Below are 24,349 nucleotides of genomic sequence, written 5' to 3' on the forward strand. Positions count from 1 at the left end.
ACTGGGGAAGCTTCACGCCACTGTGCGTGGAGTTAGGGGAAGAGGCACGATGCTTCCAGGTGTCCTGGCCTTGAACATGCATGCTTATTCCTATGGTGTGTGGTCCTCAAATCAACTTGGCTGTTCTTGAGAGACAAGTCTTGGTCAAAGTCACCCAAGACCTCCATGTTGCCAAATTCAATGGCTGTTGCTCATTTTCTGGTTTATCTACAGCACTGGACAGATAATCACTCTCTCCTTCTTGAAACGCTTTCTTCATATGGAGGGGGATCAACTGTCCTAGTGTGTCCCAACCTCTCAAAGTCCATGTGCCAGGAAACCCCTCAGTCCAGCAAACTGGAACAGACACTTGGTCACCCTACCTTTGGGCCACCACTTTTCCTAGGTTCTCCTTCTCCTCTGCAGGGCCCTAGGGTTCAGTCCTGAAAGAGCTTCTCTCCCCAATTTGAATTTACTCTCATATGATCTCATCTATGCCCATGACTTTAAATACCTTCTTTTTTTTTCTTTTTAAAATTACAGCTATGTATCTGTAGCCTCAACCTTTGCCCTGATATTCAGGTTGATTTTTTCCAATTACCCCTCAATATCACCCCTTGGTGATCTAACAGGCCTCTCAAACATAACAAATTCAAAATTACTTAATTTTCCTGCCGATCTGCTCTTCCCATATCTTCCAAGTCTCTGCATCTCAGCAAGTGGCTATTCCATTCCACCAGCTGCCCAGGGCAAAATCTTCGGAGTCAATGTTGATTTCTCTCTTTCTCTTATGTTCTACATATTATCTATCAGAAAATCCTTTACTTCTGAAATGTATGTAGAATCCAACCACTTCTCACCTTTTCTACTGCCACCACCCTAATCCAAAGCACCACCATTGTTTTCTTGAGTTACTGCGACAGCTTCCTAACTGCTCTCCCCACCCCAGTCTATTCTCCACATAGCAGCCAGAGTGATCTTTATGAAAACAACCGTATAAGTAATCTTTGCAATAAAAATTCAGATTGCGCTGAGCCTGTGCTTCCAATGATTCCCCGTCTTAACCCAAGTAGGAGCTGAAGTTCTCCCGTGGTCTCTGAGGCCTGTGACCCAGCCTTGATTCCCCTATGAGCTCATCTCCTATTGCCCACTCTGCTCAGCTCACTGTCTGCAGCCTTACTGTTTCTGGAGCATGCCACATCCTCTTGCTTTGGGGCCTTTGCACTTGCTATTCTTTCTAAATTGAATACTCTTCCTTAAAATACCTGTTATGTTCATTCAGAATTCTTCCCAAGTGTCTCCTTTCCAGACCTCCGGGCCTTCACAGACCATTCAATCTAAACTATTTCCCTCTTCTGTGTCACTCTCTATGCCCTATCCATGTTTCATTCTTCAACGCACTTGCTACCCCTTCATAGAGTCTACATTCACTTATTTGTCTATGTCTCTCATTCTGGAATGTAAGCTCGTGGAGACAGACACTTTGTTACATTCACTATAGTATCCCCAGCTCCTAGAGCAGTTTCTGGCACAAAATGAGACTCAATGCATATTTCTTGAATGAATGAATACTTAAAGCAATCCTCTTGGCTCTCTATTATCTTTAAGTAAACAGAGCAGAAGGCAGTCAAGTTCTTCTGGCTCCAGTATTTCAAGGTACTTCATAGCTTAGATTAAGGAATACCTTCTTGCTTCTACCAATGGCAATCTTCCACTGATGCCACTGCATGGAAGATACTGACATGTCGTAATGGACTTCAGTCTTATCTTACCAAGACTGATTTGATTCCTCTCCTTTACAATGACAGTAATGAAACTCACGCTCCACATGCAGGGTGGCACTCTTTCATTTTGACTTCCATTGTGAATTTGCATGAAAATTATAAAGAAATCTTCATTTTACATTGTGCCCTCCAGTGAAATCAATGAAACCTAAGGATAGCCCAGCTTCTTGAAAGATGAAGCACAAAAGCACAAAAGAAAAATGAAAGAGGACCACATTTATCAAATGATCCACCATTTAGATCATCCTTCGTGGTAAAACAAAAAGGTTGCTTTATTGCACAGAAACTTAAACACATAAAAAAAATGAATGCTTTCTAAGGTATGAGACCTCCTTTTTTCCCCCATAACTGTTATATACAAACATGTCGTGTAACCATGGTGATTTGGTTTCTATCCAGGATGTGGCTTTCTACATCCTTCTCTTCAGCCAGAGCCGTTATGGTCCAGCTGATTCATTCCATTTTACTTCAAAAATGTTCTATCCTCATTTTTAAAAATAAGATTTTTCCCTCTATAAAAATCTAGGTCAAGTTATTAACTATGCACATGGTGTCTCAAATCCTATCTAACTTAGGGCAAAGTTGATCTACCTTTCTTCTCTTGTACATTTCACTCTCCTTTCTACGTTGAATAATCAGGAAAATAATTTTAATATTTTACAGTTTCATCTTAATGAAGACAACTAATATATAGTTGTTTGCCTTTATAGACAATTGGCATCAGAGGGTGTCTGGCCAATCTACTCACATGGCTATGGCAATGGAGAATTCCAAGGTCAATGAGTGATGCCACAGGTGATTCTATTCGGAAGCCACTCTCTTTGGCGCTGGCCACAAAGGACTCTGATAGGAGCATCAGGAGTGTCAAAAAGACCCAAGGCAAGTCTATCATCATTGCATTTTGTCTATAAAACCAACTCTAAACATTGGATCCTCTTCATATTCAAAAACACAAAATTTTAAAATATTTTATCTACTTTGAAAATGCATGTGTACACAATCATCACAGCTAACATTTACAATTAGAGTTTAAAAAAACACGGTATTTATACAAAAACATAACCACAGGATTAGCAAGTAGTCCTTGCTTACTATACTTTCTGAAATTCAGAACAACCAGGACAACAAAAGAAACTTTACCTTTCTTATGTTCTTTTTCCTATTTGGACTACTCCTATCTAAGTAGATTCTTTAAATGATCCTCAACCTGGACCACATGCTAAAGTCCCAGGGAACTTTAAAATACTGATACCTGGACTCCAAACCTAGGGATTTTGATGTAACTGTTCTATGATAGGCCATAGGTGTGTTTCTAAAGGTCTCAGGTGATTCTATTGAGAGCCAGGGCTGAGAACCTTCCTCTAAATCTTCTCGACCTCCCCCTTCAAGCCTTTACCACCTATTTTAATATCCTGGATCCTTCTCTCCTCTGAACACCTACCACACTTGAAGCCAGGATGGATTCTCTATATTATCTGACCTCCCGAAATTATCAGAAGGCCCTTGAGAGGCAAAACCATCTCCTATTCATCTTCTTGAAATCCCCCACAGTGTCTCCATAGTGACAAATACATAGATAGCAGCATTAGCCTCTATTTACAAAGCATCTATTTTATCCTTCTATATTAATACCCCTAATAGGGGTAGCATTACTATGCCCATAGTGCAAATGAAGAAACTGAAGCCTTTGTCGAGGTTAAGTGACTTGCCCCAAATTATGTAACTAATAAGTTACATAATTTGTAACTTCACCCTGAGATCCATCTGACTGCAAGTTCCTGCCTCTTACAAAATGACAAGCTTATAATTGACTGGGTTTTAAATAACTTGGTGCCAATTTACAAAAAAGCACATGAAAAGATGCTCATCATCGTTAATTATTAGAAAAATGCAAATCAAAACTACAATGAGGTATCACCTCACACCAGTCAGAATGACCATCATCAAAAAGTCTACAAACAATAAATGCCGGAGAGGGTAGGAGAAAAGGAAACCCGCCTACACTGTTGGTGGGAATGTTAATTGGTACAACCATTATGGAGAACAGTATGGAGGTTCCTTTAAAAACTAAAAATAGAGCTACCATATGATCCAGCAATTCCACTCCTGGGCATATACCAGGAGAAAATCATACTTCGAAAAGATACACTCACCCCAATGTTCATTGCAGCACTATTTACAATAACCAAGACATGGAAGCAACCTAAATGTCCATTGACAGATGAATGGATAAAGAAGACCGTACATATATACAATGGAATATTGCTCAGCCATAAAAAAGAATGAAATAATGCCATCTGCAGCAACATGGATGGAACTAGAGATTATCATACTAAGTGAAGTCAGACAAAGACAAATATATATTACTTACATGTGGAATCTAAAAATATGATACAAATGAACTTATTTAAAAAACAGAAATAGACTCAGACTTAGAAAACAAATTTACGGTTACTAAAGGGGAAACAGGTAGGAGGGATAAATTAGGAGTTTGGGATTAATATATACACAGTACTATATACAAAACAGAAAGTCAACAAGGACCTACTGTATAGCACAGTGAACTTTACTCAATATTCTGTAATAATCTGTGTGGGAAAATAGTTTGAAAAAGAATGAATATATGTATACGTATAACTGAATCTCTTTGCTGTACACCCAAAACTAGCACAGCATTGTAAATCAACTCTACTTCAATATAAAATAAAAATTAGGGACATCTCTGGTGGTCCAGTAGTTAAGACTTCGCCTTCCAATGCAGGGGCTGTGGGTTCGATCCCTGGTTGGGGAGCTAACACCCTACATGCCTCGTAGCCAAAACACCAAAACATAAAACAGAAGCAGTATTATAACAAATTCAATAAAGACTTAAAAAAAATAAAATAAAAATTAAATTAAATTAAAATAAATAAATAACTTGGTCCAATTAAATACTTTTAAAAATTAAACAATTATTTATATCAGCATGTGGAGTTGTTGAAATGGTGGTTCTATAAACAAAGGTAAGGGAAATAAAGGTCAAAATGCACTCAGTCAAGTTGTGCAATCATCTACAATCATACAGTGAACAGTCTATGGCTTCTCACTTAAGAAAAGCTTTTTTTAAAGGTGCTTCAGATAGAGAGTCTTTAGGTGATAAACTACTCCTCTGCCTTGCCAGAAATATATCTTCCTGAGATGTCCCATTATCTTCCTATGAAACAAAATATTTTTTTTAAGGGAAAGAGAAATCACCACGTGAGTGGATGATTTTTGGTTGGAGGAACTTTCATTCGGGAAGATGACTCAAGGGAAAGAACAGCCACTTCATCCTGACATTATAACATGACCAGCAGGTAAACATTAGGGTGCCGGGATTTCCTGAGCAGTCCATGCATTTAAAAAACAAAAGAGGAATCAAATGCAGACGTTTGCTCCATCATGCCACCTGCTCTTCAGGCAGTTAACGAGAAGAAACAGGGTCAGTACACTGCTGAAGCTGGGGTAGAGATCTGGGGGAAAATACTCAGAAGACTAAACCAGAATTAACCAGGAGAAATACATTTTAAACACTATTCATTTGCAAATAGAACCAGGTAGAAATCATGACAGGATCACATGATTCATGTATAGTTAAATATTTTTGCTATTTCTTTGATCTATTATATTAGAAGTTAGGCCACAGGTTAACTCTACCACCTAGCTAATGAACTAATTCACCCAAATTCACTTTTGTTAAAACCTACTGATGACGCAGCATAACTACGGAAAGAACACCTGCAAATAGGAAACAATTTTTTAAAATTTGTGACTTTAAATAAAAAAGATTTCTCCTGAAGAAATTTCAGGCTGCAGCTGGTGTGTAGCTAAGGGGTTAAAATCTGTGAGTTAAACTTCCTTAAAGCCTCTTCATAGTGAGGTCCACACCATTTCTCAAGGCAGCTACTGTAGAAAGCTGTAGTCTAAATTTACAAAGAAGCAAAGCACCAAACCCCACCTCCCTCACCCTGTTTAAGATTTAAAAGTGTATCCAGTCACTTTCTAACTGCATTTTGCATATTTTGGAAGACAATTTGAGTCAGAAATGTAAAAACAATTTTTTTTTTCAAAGTTTTCTATGAAATATATACCAGCACCAGATGAAACCAACAAGCATATCTAATTTATCTTGGATTAAAGCATATCTAATACATCTGAAAATATGGACATTATGCACTTGATGTGCTTTTATTATAATCTGTGACTTTGAAACAGACAGAAAAAGTACAAATAAAAAGTGCAGTTGAACAAGCCACCAAAGTCATAAATAGATATTTTAGGGGACCCTCATTGCAAGTTACCTCTTGCAGTTAAAAGGCGCTGTAAATTTTTTAGTACTACTATTTCATCAATGACACAACACACAAATTATCCTACTGAAAGAACTACAAATCACTCCAGTAAACATACCTTTTAAAGATACACAGCTACACGGCGTGGAAATTGTTACAGGAGACAAAATGGCGGCTACAGGAAACTGAGTGGAAGGTTACAAAATTTCTAAGAGCAGAAGTGGTTTTGAAGTAATAAGTGACAAAGAAAAAATAACCTAACCTCCTTAAGATAACCACTAGAACTAGCAAGAGAGTGGGGCTGTGCTGTGTGAGGAAGTGAGTGCAGTGGAGGCTGTAGCTCTCTCACAAAGGAAGTGAATACTCACTTCTGGTTTTACAAACCATCTCATTTAAGTCAGATTTAACCCACTGGGCACACGTCTGGCATTTAGTCCTCAAATAGCAACATATAAATTAAAAAATATATATGTATATATATACACACACACTCAACAATTGGTGTTAATATAAAAATGTAGGCAATCTTCAACTTAAAAGGAGTATGTTTTAAAAATGAAGGTTTGTACTGCCCGATTCCAAAGATATCAAGTTCCAGAGAAGGCGAAATTATGATGACAAGTGCGTCACTGATTGCCTAGGGCGGCTGGCTGGGGGTTGGGAGAGGAGACCCACTGCAAAGGGGCATGACAGGGCTTTTTGGGGTAAAGAAACAGTTCTCTATCTTGACCGAGTACAAATTAACCAAAAATTGGCCAAATTCCTCAAACTGTACACCTACAAGTGAGTGCATTTTATTGTATATAATTTATACTTCCAAAAAAAAAACTATTTAAAAAGCTTAAAGGTCATAATTTGGCTTTTCAGATTTGGGAATACATTTTTTTTCCCAATAAAAGCATGTTACAAATGGTATTAAGTTTCCAGGCTAATCCTTCCCATCCCCAAAATATAAATCATAATTTGGGTGAAATCAAACAGTCTGGCAGTTCACTGAGTCCAGAGACTTCAGAATCACAATCCCTGGAGATCCGCTTTGCATTCTAAGCCCTAGTGGATGAAGGAGAAAAGGGAAAATGGCGTCAAGAAGCAGGTGCAGAGCTAGGAACTGGTGGTTGGTGATGGAAGGTAGCAGTGGGAAAATCTAAGACTCAGAAAGCAAAAGCACATGCTGGGCACGTCTGCCCCTGACCATTCTCTAAGCAAACCTGCAACTCATACTTACTAGTTGAAGAGAGGGGAAGCCAGAGGTACTTATGCTTTGTCGATGGTACTGGCCAAGGTTTGGTGGGAGGGTAAACTGTTTCCTTATTTCCGCAGAAGAATACCTTGGGTTAAAATAGAAAGATCTAAATGAAGCGGTTATTTTAAAACATCACGATTATAGATGCAATATTTGATATCATGTTATAAATCTTATTCCTTAGCCGGGTGATGGGCAGAACTCACTAAAATGTCCTCCGTGGCTGTGGGTGGACACAAGCGCTTGGGGGAGATAACACTCTTGAGAAGTTCACAGAAGCCAGGACGCCTACAGTTATGGCTCTTGCCCAATACTGGAAGGATGACAGCACGAGGAGGAGGAACTGTTTGCAGCCCAAGGAAAAGATCCAGGGCACTTGGCTCCTTCTTCCCAGGCCATTCAGAGGCATTTTCTCCACATAAAGACATCTGGCCTCTGACGAGAGTCCTTTAAACCGCCATTCTGAACCAGTCACTCTGCTTTCAAGCAGTTGAGCCCGTCTGGTCGCTGCCTGCTTTCACAGAAAATGCCCGAGAGCTGTTATATGAACACTTCCACCTCCCCACAGGCACCGGAGATGCTATCTGGAATTCCAAGGACTGTATTTGTTCCAAACCGCTCCTCTGAGTCAGCCGCAGTGATACTGCTGAGCCCTCAGACAACATCCCTGTAGCCGAGGGAAAGTCGCTCGCCACTGTCTACACACACCTGTTGGCAGGAGTCATCACCAGCGCTCTCGGATTATGAGCAGGTTGACTTTTTTTTTTTTACTCTGTTGCAGTATAATTGCTTTACACTGTTGTGCCAGTTTTTGAGGTACACCAAAGTGAATCACCTGTATTTATACATACATCCCCATATCCCCTTCCTCCCGTGACTCCCCCCCCACTCTCCCAAGCCCAGCCCTCTGAGTCATCACTCATCATCGAGTTGATCTCCCTATGTTACGCAGCAAACTTCTCACCAGCTATCTGTTTTACATTTGGTGGTGTATATATGCCAATGCTACTCTCTCACTTTGTCCCAACTTCCTCTGTGCCCCCACCCCCCACCCCGTGCCCTCAAGTCCATTCTCAACATCGAGCAGGTTGACTTTTGCACACTCACTTGTTAGTCATTTGTTTGTAACTTGGAACACGTTTTCTCATTGTCAGTCTTTGGTGTCTGGATTCTTAGGCTAAGTTCACAAAAGTATATTTAAACCACAATGAGGCCCCTATAAAATAGAACTAGAAACTGGCATTATTGAGGATCAAATGAGACCCTATATTTGAAATATGCTGTGTGTCCATCAAAGAGATATATACATTTTAAAAGTTATCACTTAAAATATTTAAATATCATAAATAAATCTTATATTTTCTCCATTATAAAGTATGCAAGGGCATAATTATTAATTTTCCTGCATGATGAGGTTTCTGACATGATCTGCTTGGCTCCCAATCTCAGCAGGAAACCTGTCCTGGTCCCACTTGTGGCATCCATTCTCCCAACCCAACAGCACCTCAATTTCCTTTCAGGATTGGCACACTCATGTTGCACAGGGATAACTACAAATCAAAGGGATGGACACACAACCCAATGCAAGACAATTCTCTCCCCTTCCCAGGACACTGAATGATGAATGGATACAAGAATGGAAGAAAATGGCTGGAGCACATTCTTGTCAGTGGTAGCCCCTTACACTATGATGCAATGAGATGTGAAACCCCAGAGAAGTTATAGCAGCCTGTATTAATTGTACTCCTTCGTTTCCTGAAGTATTTTCTTTCTTTATTTTTTTAAAGTATGAGAAAATACTAGGATAAGGAGTAAGTAGCATATTATCCATCAGGGAAATGCAAATCAAAATCACAATGAGCTACCACTTCGCAACCACTAGGGTGGATATACCAAAAAAAAAAGATGGGTAATAACGAGTATTGGTGAGGACATGAAGAAATCGAAGCAGTCATACATTGTTGGTGGGAAGGTAAAATTGTGTACCTGCTTTGGAAAACAGTCTGGCAGTTCCTCAAAAAGGTAAGCATAGAGCTCCCACATATCCCAGCAAAGCCTCTCCTAGGTTTACATCCAAGGAAAAGGAAAACATACTTCCACACAAAAGCTTATACATAAATGCTCACAGCAGCATTACTTACAGCAATGAAAATGTGGAAACAACCTAAATGTCCACCAGCTGATGAATGGATAAACAAAATGAGGTGTATCATACACAGATTATTATTCAGCAATAAAAAAGGGAAAGAAGTACTGATAGGTACCACAACATGAATGAACCTAGAAAACATTACATTCAGTCAAAGAAGCTAAACCAAAAGACCGCATACTGTATAATTCCTTATATGAAATGTCTAGAATAAGCAAATCTATAGAGACAGAAAGTAGATTAGTGATTGCCTACAGCTGGGGGGATTGAAGGCAAATAGGGAGTGACTGCTAATGGGACAGGTTTCTTCTAGGGGTGATAAAAATATTCTAAAACTATTTGTGGTGATGGATGCACAACTCTGTGAATATACTAAAAAGAACATTGAATTGTATATGTTAAATGTGTGAATTGTGCGGTATCTGATTATTTCTAAATACAGCTGATAGGTACAGATATAAATGTGTGCTCTGTGTGTGTGTGTGTGTGTGTGTGTGTGTGTGTAAGTACTCTATAGAACAAGAGAGAAGGCAAGAATTTAGCATGACAGCTAAGAATAAAGGAGAACTTTCAGATTTTGATCCCCAGTGCTCAATAGGCTGATTTTCATTACAAGTTCGACGACAGTCACCAGTTTCTAAAAAAAAACAACAGGTTGGACTACTATCCAAAACAAAAGGCCATCTTGCATAAACAACATCCTATCTTGTTTTTGGCACCACAGGAACCCAAAGCAGCAGAGCAATCACTTATTTGCTTATTTCAGAAGGTGACAATAGCCACGAAGGGTGGAGACATCCGAGCAAAGGTCCTTTTCTGTGACCGAGTTGACTTTTCACGGATAAGACTGACTGCTCCTGTGATTTCTGCTTCCACATCCTCCCCCAAGGCCTCTCAAATAACGAGTTTTAGTTTTGTGGCCATTCTCAAGCCCTTCCTGTCACAGACTAGAAGGGTCTACCTGAATTGGGAATATCTGAAAACGTTCATGAAAGGAAGTGACATTGTGAGAGACTCACAGAATGGCAGGAAGGACAGGTTCTTACTTTCATTTTGAAGTAACCTTGGTTGTCCAGCAAAGCCCCAATACCATTTTCATCACGCCATCAGAATGTTCCTGCTCCCCAACGCTTCAGAAACAGCTGGAGTTCCTATTGCAATCCTTCACATAAGCTTCCTGATTCAGAGCTATGCAATTGATCTTCTTCCCTGACATGTCAAGCCTGCCCCAACCCTATTTCCTGTCCCTACAGAATTCAGTCCCACAAGAGGCCATTCGACCTGTCTCTTCCAAACTGTCAAACAAGGAGATGAACTGTTTGTCCTTAAAATGAAAACAGTGAATCATCCCACGTAGGAAGGAATTGCTCCGTATTCGCTTAAAGGACTTCAAAATAAAGTAACTCTGGAGAGGCCCTATGTCCATTTAAATCAGCAAAAATAGTCTGAAATGATAAAATTATACGTTGGTCAAGCTGTGGGAAAACCCCTGTGGGGTTGGATATTGGTGTTGTGTCTCTGGAAAATAATGCTGTAATATGCAGCAAGAACTCTGAAACTGTTGTCACTCTTTCATGGGAATATACCCCATGAAATTCATACAGACAAAAACATGATTTGAACAAAAATGAACATAAGAACTTTGTGTATGACAGCAAGTGACTGAAAGTAGCCAATGCATCCAACATTAGGGGAAGCACCGAGTAAATAACCTCATAAAATACATGAAATATGATTTTACCATTTAAACATTTGTATGGCAATGTGCATACAGAAATAAGTTACAAGTAAAAAGTAGTATGAGGAACTGAATACAAACATCCCAACAATGTAAGTATAAATAAATATACCGGAAGGTTCAGAAATCTTTTTGGTAGTTCTAAAGAGGGAGTTTAATAACTACCTCAATTCAGCTCTTTCTCTTATATAGTTGCTTAAAGTCATCATTTATTTTATTTTTTTAATTAATTAATTAATTAATTTTTGGCTGCATTGGGTCTTTGTTGCTGTACATGGGCTTCCTCTTGCTGCTAGTGGGCACTACTCTTTGCAGTGCACGAGCTTCTCATTGCGGTGGCTTCTCTTGTGGAGCACGAGCTCTAGGTGTGTGGGCTTCAGTAGCTGTGGCACGAGGGCTTCAGTAGTTGTGGTGCACGGGCTTAGTTGCTCCATGGCATGTGGGATCTTCCCAGCCCAGGGATCAAACCCATGTCCCCTGCAACGGCAGGCAGATTCTTAAACACTGTGCCACCAGGGATGTCCCTAAAGTCATCATTTAAAAAAATAGTGCATACCTATAAAGTGCCATGCAGGCATAGATGCACTACTGGGGATTTTTGAAAGTTATGTAAACATCAGCTATTAAATTTACTGATATGGAACACAAATAAGAGAACCCAACCAGGGAAAGAGTTCAAGTAATCAGTGTGGTGTCCATGCAGGCATTATGTGGGAGTTTTATTTCCTCTGCATTTGAATCTCAGATCAAATTCAACATGTCTAGGATAATTTTTATGATGCTAGATTTATATCACATTTCCTTGATGAGCTAAGATACCTTTCTTCTAACAACTTGAAATGCTTTATTATCTTTATTTCTACAAATGTTGATACCTCTACTCTGGGGTCAGAGTGATGGAACGGGATAGGTAGCAAAGCTCTACGTTTTTGTGCAGATGGACAGATTGTTGTTATATATAGAGTTGGAACTGAGTGTCAGTGGAATTAATGATTGAGCAGAGCTTGCTAAGTGTGGCCTAGGGATCATTTGCATCAGATTATCAGGTGCTTAACAAAAATGCAGATTCTTAGACCCTGCTCCACTGTTCTAGGGTATTTTTAACTAGCAACCCCTGGGGTTTTATGTCCAAGAAAGCATAAGATTCACTGACAGGGCAAGTCTATGAAAGAGTGGTTGGTTGGTTGATTCATTCATTCATAAAACAGTGAGGGCACACACAGTGCCACACGCTCTGCCAAGTGCTAGGGACTGAAGTCCAAAAAAGACACTGTTGCTGATCCTGGAAGTTCAGTCCAGTAGGTGGGAGGGAGGAGGGCAGATGGATAATTGAATAGTTATAATATGATATCATAAGCATTATGATACAGGAATGTGCACAGTGCCTTGTGAGCAAAGAGGAGGGAGTTGATAATTCAGCTTCAGAATGCTTAGGGGGCTTCTGGGAAAATGGGACTTTGGAACCATATTTAAAAAACAAAACAAAACCAACAACAACAGCAGGAACAGGCCTGATGGAAAAAAACACTGCATTTCAAGCATTTTTTAAAACCATTTCATGACATCTGGACGTTAGGTTTCTATACTCCTACTTCAAGTATTTTAACCATCGGGCCGCCCTGTTTCTTTACAACAGACATAGATAGAAGAGCAAAAGAGAGGGTGAACTCAGCGACCTAGTCCTGAGCTTTGCCATTTGCCAGCTGTTTTGAGTTCAAGTACATCAGTTAACCAAGCTGGGTCTTAGTTGCATCACATGTAAAATGAAGGGTCTGGGCTATAGGATCTCCTGGGCACCTTTCCAGCTCTAACTGGCAAAGATGCTTGAGACTCTCCAGGTGGAACAATCAGCAGCAGCATCTACACCAGCAGCTGTGCTAGGAAACCGAACAGCCCCAGAAGCCTTCTCTCTGGCTTTCATCCCTAAAAGAAAATTCTTTCACTCTATGCTGGCAAGGCCAGCAGCCAAATTGGTTGGGAGGATTTTGAAACTGATTCAAGAAAAAAACCTTGTCTATAAGTATTTAAAGAGGTTTAAGATTTTCCTGAATCCAACATGTTTTAAACAATAGTGAAAGGAGTGGAATAAAGAAAAACATAATTTACTCTTAGTGTACATATACTCTTAGTAACTAACAACTGACTGTAAAACACTCAACAACTACAACGTGTAAAGTAAACAGTTGGTAATAAATAATAATTAGAGACATTTGTGGATGGCATATATATGGATGTAGCCACAAGCATACAGAACAGTTAAACCTTGCCAAATAGCCATTGTTCAGAACTAAAAAATGATTTGCACCAAGTAAGCTGTGAAAGAATGTTACCCCCCAGACTTCCTGAATTATAAGTTTAGGGCAGTGTCATATAAATACAATAATAAAGCTTTTAAAATTTGCCGTATGTATGTAGAAAAACTACCTCTGAATGATGTAAATAACACAGGGTGGATCACAGTTGAGGGCATGGATAACATCTGAAAACACAGAGCTGGCTCAAGAGTGAGTAGTTCCTAGAACTGACCACAAAAAAATGATCTAAGGCTTTTTCTGAGATGCATCCTCAGATACTTTTAGTGAAGTACATCTTTAAATTTAAAAGGCTACAAAATGAATTTCTGCAGCAAATTCTATATGTATATAATATATAATGTTATGTAATATATAATATACAGTTATAGATATGCTATAATCATATTATATATCTATTAATAGTATTATATTATTATTTACATATCTATATCTGTCTATCTCCATCCTTGCATATACATACATGCATACATTTTGAGCAATGAATTTCTCAGAAGTTCATCAGCCTGAGGCATCAAAATAAATATTTCAAGTTATAGAGTTTCTCATATTTTCCATCTCTTCTCATAAACGGACATGCAATAAATGTACAACTTCTGCAAAGATGATTCAACAGGTGGAAACATGACTACAAAGAGAGGTCTGCCTCTATTAACAAGCTGTGGAACTTGTGTTTCTTCCTCACAGGGGAGTCCCAGGTCCCTTTCACTTGGAAAATTCCTCTGAATACAGAAGAATATTTATTAGATGACTGCAGTGTTTGAGGATTCCTGCAGCAAGCTAGAGAAGAAGGATTACTCAGTGTCTTCAGCGATTCTCTAAGGGATTGGCTCCCCCGCCCCCCCTCCCCGGCCCCCAGATATCACCTTATAAGTTAGTTTCCCTCCTTCCATTATCACCACCTTCTAGTGAGGCAGCATAATCACCTAAAAGAACACCTGTAAATACTGAGTGCTTTTTACTTGTAACTGTTTGTTAAAAAGGAGGTGTTCTCCAGAAAACTGTGTTGAGACATAAAGAAACAGATCTAACTATGGAAACTGAAGCCCCCAAAGAAGAGAGACATAACAAGAGCAGAAGTAACATTTAAAGATATAATGTTGACAAAAATAACCAACACATAGATTCATAAAGCTCTACAAACCCCCTCAAAATCAATACAGAGAAAATTAAACCTAGACCCATCATAGGAACACTCCTAAAAATTAAAGAGAAATTGTAAACTCTCTTAAAAACATCTAGGGAAAAAGACATATTACCTTTGAAGTGTAATAGTAAGACTAGTAACTGACTTCTCAACTGAAAAAGTAAAGTCCAAAACCAATGCAACATCAATCTTTAATGTGTTGAAAGAAAATAACTACCAATACAGAATTTTCTACCCAGTGAAAATATCCTTCACAAATAAATGATAAAGACTGCATCAGATAAACAAAAACTAAGAGAATTTATTACCAGCAGAGCCATACTACAAGAAGCAGTAAAGAGAATTCTTCAGACAGAAGGAAAGTGATCCCAGTTGGAAGCACAAAAGTGCTGAAAGCAATGAAGTGCATCAAAAGGGTAAATACGTGAGTAAATCTAAATGACAGTGACTGTACCAAATAAGAATAATAATGATGATGTAGAATTTTAAATAAACATAGAATTAAAATATACATCAACCATCACACAAAAGGTGGCAGGGTAAGTGGAGTTCATGGATTCTAAAGTTCTTGCATTGTCTGTAAAATGATAAAAACATTAATATTAGAACTTTAATAAGTCAAGTATGTATTGTTGTAATCTCTATGGAAACAAGAGACAGGTTGAAAAATAGAAGAAAAAAAAAAACACCAAAAAAACAAAGTAGGAATGCACATTTAAACTCAAAAACAGACTTGAACATAGGACCTTAAATCAGAAAACTCCTGAAGAAAACATAGGTAATAGGCTCCTGGACATAGGTCTTGGTGATGATTTTTTGAATCTGACTCCAAAAGGAAAAGCAACAAAAGCAAAAACAAGTGGGACTACATCTAACCGAAAAGCTCCTGTCCAGTGAAGGGAACCATCAACAAAACGAAAAGGCAACCTGATGAATAGGAGAAAATATTTGCAAACCATATATCTGATAAGGGGCTAATATCCAAAAATATATAAAGAACTCATTGAACTCAACAGAAAAAAAAAATCCAAGAAATCTGATTTTTAAAATGGGCAGAAGATCTGAATAGACATTTTTTTGAAAAAAAGACAGGTATATGAAAAGATGCTTAACATCCTTGGTCATCAGGGAAATGCACATCAAAACCACAATGAGATAGCACCTCACATCTGTTAAAATGGCTTTTATCAAAAAGGCAACAGGTAACAAGCGTTGGTGAGGATGTGGCGGAAAGGGAACCCTTGTGCACTGTTGGCAGGAATGCAAATTCATGCAGCCACTATGGAAGACACTATGGAGTTTCCTCAAAGAATTAAGAATTGAGCTCACCTATGATCTAGCAATTCCACTTCTGGGTATTTACCCAAAGAAAATGAAAACACTAATTCAAAAGGATATATGCAACCCCATTTTCACCATAACATTATTTACAAGAGCCAAGATGCTGAAACAACCTAAGTGTATATCAACGGATGAATGCATAAAGAAATTATACACACACACACACACACACAGAGGAATATTATTCATCCATAAAAAAGAATGAAATCTTGCCATTTGTGACAACGTGGATAGTCTTCAAGGGCATTATGCTAGATGAAATAAGTCAGAAAGAAAGACAATACCATAGGATCTCTCTTACATGTAGAATCTAAAACAAACAAACCAAAAAACCAAGACAACCAAGTTCCTAGATACAGGGAGCAATTAGTGCTTGCCAGTGGTGGGTGTGGGGTGAAAGAAATGGGTGAAGAGAGTCAAAAGGTTAAAAAATTAAAAGGACACTATACTCAGTTTCAAAGTACAGCGGTGTTGCCAGGTCAGTGCCAGGTGATTTGACTAAATATAAAACTTTCTGTTAAAAAGTGACATCTACTTTACAATTTTACCTAGGATTCATCTTGCTCATTTCTGAAAACCAAGAGAGAAACTGAAAACTGTAATGATTTTTAACATAGTGAGACTTTCATGTATAATGATCTCACTTATTCCTCAAAATGACCTAGGGAAATAGGTAGATAAGTTTTATTACCCTCATATTTGAGATAAGTTATCTAAGTCTTGGGAAGGAGAAGGCTCAAAAAAAGAAAATAATTCAAGTATATCAGTGATCACATTAAATATAACTAGATTAAATTCTTCAATTAAAAGACAAACATTATCAGATTACATTAAAAAACTGTATGCTACAGATCAGGAGAAAACTCTAATTTGAAAAGATACATGCACCTCAATGTTCAATGCAGCACTATTTACAATAGCCAAGACATGGAAGCAACCTAAGTGTCCACTGACAGATGAATGGATAAAGAAGATGTGGTACATATATACAATGGAATACTACTCAGCCATAAAAAAGAATGAAATAACAACGGACAAAGGATTAACCTCCAAAATATACAAGCAGCTCATGCAGCTTAATACCAAAAAAGCAAATAACCCAATCCACAAATGGGCAGAAGACCTAAATAGACATTTCTCCAAAGAAGACATACAGATGGCCAACAAACACATGAAAAGATGCTCAACATCACTAATCATCAGAGAAATGCAAGTCAAAGCCACAGTGAGGTATCACCTCACACCGATCAGAATGGCCATCATCACAAAATCTGGAAACAACAAATGTTGGAGAGGGTGTGGAGAAAAGGGAACTCTCCTGCACTGTTGGTGGGAATGTAAGTTGGTACAGCCACTATGGAAAACAATTTGGAGGTTCCTTAAAAAACTACAAATAGAACTACCATATGATCCAGTAATCCCACTACTGGGCATATACCCAAAGAAAACCATAATCCCAAAAGAAACGTGTACCATAATGTTTATTGCAGCACTATTTACAATAGCCAGGACATGGAAGCAACCTAAATGCCCGTCAACAAATGAATGGATAAAGAAGATGTGGCATATATATACAATGGAATATTACTCAGCTATAAAAAGGGATGAGATGGAGCTATATGTAATGAGGTGGATAGAACTACAGTCTGTCATACAGAGTGAAGTAAGTCAGAAAGAGAAAGACAAATATTGTATGCTAACTCATATACGGAATCTAAAAATGGTACTGATGAACTCAGTGACAAGAACAAGGATGCAGATACAGAGAATGGACTGGAGAACTCGAGGTATGGGAGGGGGCGGGGGGTAAAGGGGAAGCTGAGACGAAGCGAGAGAGTAGCACAGACATATATATACTACCAACTGTAAAACAGATAGTCAGTGGGAAGTTGTTGTATAACAAAGGGAGTCCAACTCGAGGATGGAAGATGCCTTAGAGGACTGGGGTGGGGAGGGTGGGGGGAACTCGAGGTGGGGGGAGTCAAGGAAGGGAGGGAATACGGAGATATGTGTATAAAAACAGATGATTGAACTTGGTGTACCCCCAAAAAAAAATTAAAAAAAAAAGAATGAAATAATGCCATTTGCAGCAACATGGATGGACCTAGAGATTATCATACTAAGTAAGCCAGACAGAGAAAGAGACATATATGATATCACTTACATGTGGAATCTAAAATATGATACAAATGAACTTATTTATAAAACAGAAACAAATTCATACACATAGAAAACTGACTTATGTTTACCAAAGGGGAAAGGTAGTGCAGGAGGAATAAATTAGAAGTTTGGGATTAACAGATACAAACTACTGTATATAAACTAGATAAACAACAAGGTCCTACTGTATAGCATAGGGAACTATATTCAATATCCTGTTAATAAACCATAATGGAAAAAACATATATATATATCCTAATCACTTTGCTCTACACCAGAAACTAACACAACATTGTAAATCAACTATACTTCAATAAAAAAGAAAACTATATGCTACTTACAAAAGACATACTTTATTTTTTAACAGATTTATTGAGGTATATTTGACATGCAATATACTGCACATATCTAAGATGTACAGTTTATAAGTTTGATGTAGATATACACCCATGAAACTATTACTGCAATCACAAAGTTTCCTCACGCTTCTTTTTAATCTTTCCTGCCCCCTCCACCTAGGTAACTTATTGGCATTTGGTCACCATAGATTAGTGTGCATTTTCTAGAATCTTATATAAATGGAATCAGACAATATATCTCTTTTTTGTCTGGCTTCTTTCACCCAGCATAATTATTTTAAGATCCCTCTATGTTGTAATGTGTATTAATAGTTCATTCCCTTCTATTATAGAGGAGTATTTCATTGCATAACTATACCACAATTTGTTTATCCATTCACCTGTATGGACATTTGAGTTATTTCCAGGTTTTGGCTGTTACAAATAAAGCTGCTATGAACATACAAGTGTAAGTCTTTATATAGATGTATTCTTTCCTTTCTCTTGAGTAAGTGGCTAGATGAACTGTTTACAAAGTAGTGGGGAAAAGTTATGCAAAAATAGCCAGAGAAAGCTTGGGTAGCTATAGTAATACCAGATAAAAAGGACTTTAAGGCAAGACACTTGACTATAAAGAGGACATTATGTTCAAGGATCAATTCACCAGAAAGATACAGCAATCCTAAATATGTATGTACCAAGTAATAAAGGCTCAAAATGTATAAAGCAAGAACTGCAGAAATAAGAGGAAAAATATCAAATCCACAATTATAGTGAAAGATTTTAACGTACCTCATTCAGTAAGCGACAGAACACGTAGATTTTAAAAAGTTAGAGATATATGGGATTTGAATATGATAAACTTGATCTAATTGACTTATACAGAAAACACAACACAACGAAGTACACATTCTCTTCGTGCACACTCAACTATTCACCAAAATTGACCATGTACTGGGCCATAAAGCAAATCTCAACAAATTTCAAAGGTCAAAAATCCTATAGAGCAGGTAGTCTGACACCAGAGTGGAATTAAACTAGACATTAACAAAAACATATTAGCTTTCTAAACATTTGCTTATTTTTGTCAATGGCATAACATTAAGCATCTTCTTTATGTCTGTGCACATAGGCTGAATAAATGGATTTTTAAAAACTGATTAAAAACTAAAACAAAGAAAAATGATATATAATATCTAGACAGTTATAAACTATTCTATTTTCATTTTGAGTATGCAATACTTTCATATTTTTAAATATAAAAAGTATAAAAAAAGAACACTGTAAAATGTCTCCCTCCTAATTTTGTCTGCCAGTTATGCAGGTTCCTTCCACATAAGTTTCTTCTGTACCTTTTGTATATACACAGATACATGTATACAGTCTTTCCTCCATTTTCTTTACACAAATGAGAACACATACTTGAGATTCATCTATGTAGTAGTGTGTACCAATAGTTCATTCTTTTTTTAAGAAGGAGTATTACATTGTGTATGGAAATACCACAATCTGTTTATCCATTCACTGGTGATCTACATTTTGCTTTTTTCACCTAATAGATAAGAATGCCTCATTCTTTTTACAGCTGCATGTGTATTCTATTATATAGATTGGCAATAATTTCTTAACTCGTCTCTTTTACATATTTTTGTTGTTTCCAATTTTTTAAAATTGAGGTATCATTGACATATAAAATCATATTAGTGTCAGGTATACAACATAATGATTCAGTATTTGTATATACTGGGAAATGATCACCACAATAAGTCTAGTTAACATCTGTCACTATACATAGTTACAAAAAAGTCTTTTCTTGTGATGAGAACTTTTAAGATCTACTCTCTTAGCAACTTTCAAATATGCAATACAGCATTATTAACTATAGTCACCATACTGTACATTACATCCCCATGACTTATTCCTTTTATAACTGCAAGTCTGTACTTTTTGACGCCCTTGACCAATTTTGCGCACTCCCCACCCCCGCCTCTGACAATCACCAATCTGTTCTCTGTATCTATGAGTTTATTTTGTTTTGTTTAGATTCCATGTGCAGGTGAGATCATATGATATTTGTCTTTCTCCGACTTATTTCATTTAACCTAATGCCCTCAAGGCCCATCTATGTAGTTGCAAATGGCAACATTTAAAACAACTTTGAGGGACTTTCATACTGTGTTCCAAATTGGCCACACCAATTTACATTTCCTTGTTGTTCCTATATTTTTGCCAGCACAAATGCTGTTCAGTAAATTGCACATGAGTTAATTCATACATTTATAAACATATCTGTGGAATAAAGTCCTAGAAGTGATGTTACTAGGTCAAAAGGTTTGTGTGTTTGTCCTCCATAGTATTTGATCAATTAATACGCTAGCCAGAAATATAAGAGAACGTACAAAATGGTTTCATCAAATTTAAGGAGTTGATGAACTAATTGGCTATTCTGCCTATTGTTATCTGTAACTCTCCTGTAGAGTCAAGATCTGTTTACATGATAAACAAAACCAAGATCTTCAATGAGGAACTTTTCTGCCTTTTGTGGGCAGGAAGCTGCCATCTAATAAAGTTAATGCCTTTGTTTACAGGGCAACTGTAAAACTCAGGACTATATGGTTGGTTACCTTCCATCAGGCTGAGGATTAGGTCTAGATATACTGAGTTTGTGGTCCCAATGAAAAGGACTCCAAGTGGAGGTCACGTTGGCAGCTGGATAATCAGTCTGGAGCAGAAATGAAAGTTCAGGTTACAGATGTAAATTTGGCCAGGTTTGAGCTAGGGGTTGTTTTTCCAGTAGAGGTGAGAGATCTATACCTCTTTCTTACCCGTCTCCCTAGCAACCCATCACCTAAATGGCTGTATGTGGTACCTGCAGTGGTGTGGTCAGAATCTGCAGTCCTGGAGCAAAACCACACAACCTAACTAAAGAGCAACTGAACCAACCTCTCACTTCAAGCACAAACAGTCCTCCTTATGTTGGAGTCCTCTTTGATGAGTCTACTCAAGAAAACCCAAGTAATAAGAGCTCTCAACAAGCTGGTCATAAAAGATCCGCAAAGCAGGGTCTGAACCACAGAAGAAGTTATGGAATGAAATTTTGCCAAACTCATGAAATAAAAATAGGTATGTTTTCAAATGCTGAGAAAAACTTCCCAATTATTAGGACTGTGGAAAGTTGACTCAGCTTTTTAGTGAGAACAGAAAATCATGCCACTGTTTATCAAGTGTTTACATTATGCCTGGTCCTGTGCTGAGCACTGATGCATATCATCTCATTGAATCCACACAGCAACACTCTAAATTGAGCTTATCTTTGCAAGCTTAACAAACGCAAAACTCAGGGCTGGAAATGTCTGGAGTCAGCATTTGAATCCAAGGCTATCTGACTCCAAAGACTGTGCTCTTAGTCACTATGATTATATAAGCTCAAAAAATGTATTTAAATTTAAATGCACTATTAAAAAATATACAGAAGAAAAACCACTAGAAGGAAACACTATCACAGTTGTATTAGAGTGGCAGGATAATAATAGTTTTTCCCCCATATTCTCTTGCCTTTTTCCAAATTGTTTGTGCTGTGGTTGCCACAATCTTGTAACAAATCATACACACACACACACACACACACACATTTTTAACTTCCCACCTGTCAATCTTCTGAGTAATGTAAATTCTTCTGCTGAGACGCACAGGAATGCGCCTGAACATCTTAAAAGTCTCTTCAGGCCCCCCTTCATCATTATTATTTTGTTTCTAAGTCTCCTGCAATTTATAAATAAAACTGTATTCTCAGTATACTTTGTTTGCACCCTTGTATCCACTTCCTGATCTATTTGGATTCAATTAACTCAAGAAACATTGTTGGGTGCTCTTGGTTAAAAGTACCTCATTTCTCCACTCTGATCTGTGATTTATCTAAGGTATTTGTCCTGGACGTGGCCAGCTCCTCGCGTAAGACCCTGAGAGCCCTCTGACCTCTGCTACCCAAGGTGATTGCAGCTATGAAGTGCAAATGCCTTTTACCATAAAATAAAATGGGTGATTTTAACTTCCTCCTTTTTCATGAGTTTCCTGTGTTAAACTGTGGAATTTAGTTTAATTTATTGAGGTGACTGAGAGAGAAAGATTTGGTTCATCCTTGAACACAGCCTCAACCTGTGCCGGACTAAAGGACTGTAAGATTGGTTGTATCTTCTTGCACACCCTATAATGCAATGGTTCTCAAAGTGTGGTCACTGGACCAACAACATTCTCCCGGGAATTTGTTAGAAATGCAAACTCTTGGGCCTCACCCCAGACCTACTGAACCCTAAACTCTGGGGTGAGGCCCAGCAATCTGTGTTTTAACAAGCCCTCCAGGTGATTCTGATGCGCTCTCAAGTCTGAGAATCGCAGATCTATTGTAGCAGACAAATCCCAGCTCTACCTGCCAGCCTTCCCTTGCCTTGTACTCATCCTCCCTCAGACTTTCCACTTTGCCATCTGATCACCCTTCCTCGATTTAACTAACCCTGCCTAGCTAGTTAATTTGATGATCAAGACTCTTAACAGACATTCATTTAATGATGTTTACATTCCTACATAGCCAGATTTAACTAAAATATGCCACTTTATACAAATTGTCAATGTACCCCAAATAACCACCTCCCCCAGTCCCTTCTTCCCCAGTTCCAAACCATCTCCTCAAAATTTATTTTAGATTGGAGGATGGGAACAGTGCTTCTTAAACCAAAGAAACTGCACCGTTCCTAAGTTATTAAGCTATTAATAGCGAACTATTGTTTACTTTAGGAAAAAGCTCTGAAGTGAGGGGCAGAGGAGACTAAAAAGGGGAATGTTTTAGACAAAGAGCTAGGTGAGGAAAGATACAGAATGAAGAGAATCTCTTAGCTGAGAAGATTTCCTTAGAAAGGAAAGATGAGATGTAAGCCCAGAAGTCCGACATTGATATATTCTTTCAACAAATATTTATTAAGCATCTCCCTGTTCAAGGTTCTACAGTGAGGAAAATGGACAAAACTCCCTGCCCTTAAGAAGCTGACATCTGAATGAGCTCCTGCCACCATTAGTGGGTACGAAGCGTTGCCCTACTCAGTGATTCTTCAGCTCATGGTCCTTCTGGGTTTCAAGACAATAGGTGTTAGAGGCAAGGGTATCTTTCAGTGCTTTCATGGGAGGGGAGGAGATGGCCAAAATGAGGGGAAATTGTTCAAAAAGGGAAGGTAACCAGACTCTTCTCAACTAAGCAAATTTAGCCACTCAGAGAGCAAAGGAGGCTTCTAAATTTCTCTGTAAGTTCCTACTATCGTGTACATTCTACAAAGCCACATCCATCCTCATAACACCTCTCCCATGGGATAAGTAATATCCCCATTTTATAGAAAAGGACACTGAAACAGAGAAGAGTTGGGTGACTGGGTCATGTTCTGATGCAGAGCCTGCCCTGACCTAAAAAGTCAAGTCTTCCTCTCTCTGGTTTTTTCTCTTGCTGAATGGGCATATTTAGACTCACTTAGCTTGAGCACTCATCCTGTTCCGGAGGCGAGGCCCAGTCTTCTGCCAACATTTTCCAGGAAACCACCATGTCCTTTATCACTTTTGCAAATATTCTTTCCTGCTGGCCTCAGATAGAAAGAGCCTCATTCCTGGGTTCCATCCACTATTTACCACAAAAATCCTGAAGCAGTATCCTTAGTAAAATTTCTATCGAAGTATAAAAATAAGTTCCTTTACTCACCCCCTACTAAAGTATTGGGCACGTTAGTGTGATATATGCAGAAGTCCCTTAAATCTCTTCCTAATAATTGTGAGCATATTCTGTGCACTGAACAGTTATTCAAGATGACAG

The 24,349-nt window shown here is 38.2% G+C and overlaps 1 protein-coding gene across 4 annotated transcripts in view; it reads right to left on the minus strand.

Annotated features, from left to right (window-relative positions):
* The window catches only part of DOCK8 (dedicator of cytokinesis 8), a 207,242-nt gene that overhangs the window by 153,740 nt on the left and 29,153 nt on the right, over positions 1-24,349 (minus strand). For 2 of the 4 annotated variants that reach the window (XR_009051221.1, XM_057720569.1), the window contains exon 2: positions 7,299-7,401. The exons of 1 other annotated variant lie outside the window; for it this stretch is intronic. Coding sequence is in view for 1 of the 3 variants with exons in the window: in XM_057720569.1 (XP_057576552.1) it covers positions 7,299-7,401 (103 nt within the window). In the remaining 2 variants the exon portion in view is untranslated. Of the gene's footprint in view, positions 1-6,191; positions 6,211-7,298; positions 7,402-24,349 lie in introns of those variants that run through there. One more of the 4 variants, XM_057720570.1, reaches the window with a different exon arrangement.

The sequence above is a fragment of the Hippopotamus amphibius genome, chromosome 2 (genome assembly GCF_030028045.1).
Source record: "Hippopotamus amphibius kiboko isolate mHipAmp2 chromosome 2, mHipAmp2.hap2, whole genome shotgun sequence".
NCBI classification, from domain to species: Eukaryota; Metazoa; Chordata; class Mammalia; order Artiodactyla; family Hippopotamidae; genus Hippopotamus; species Hippopotamus amphibius.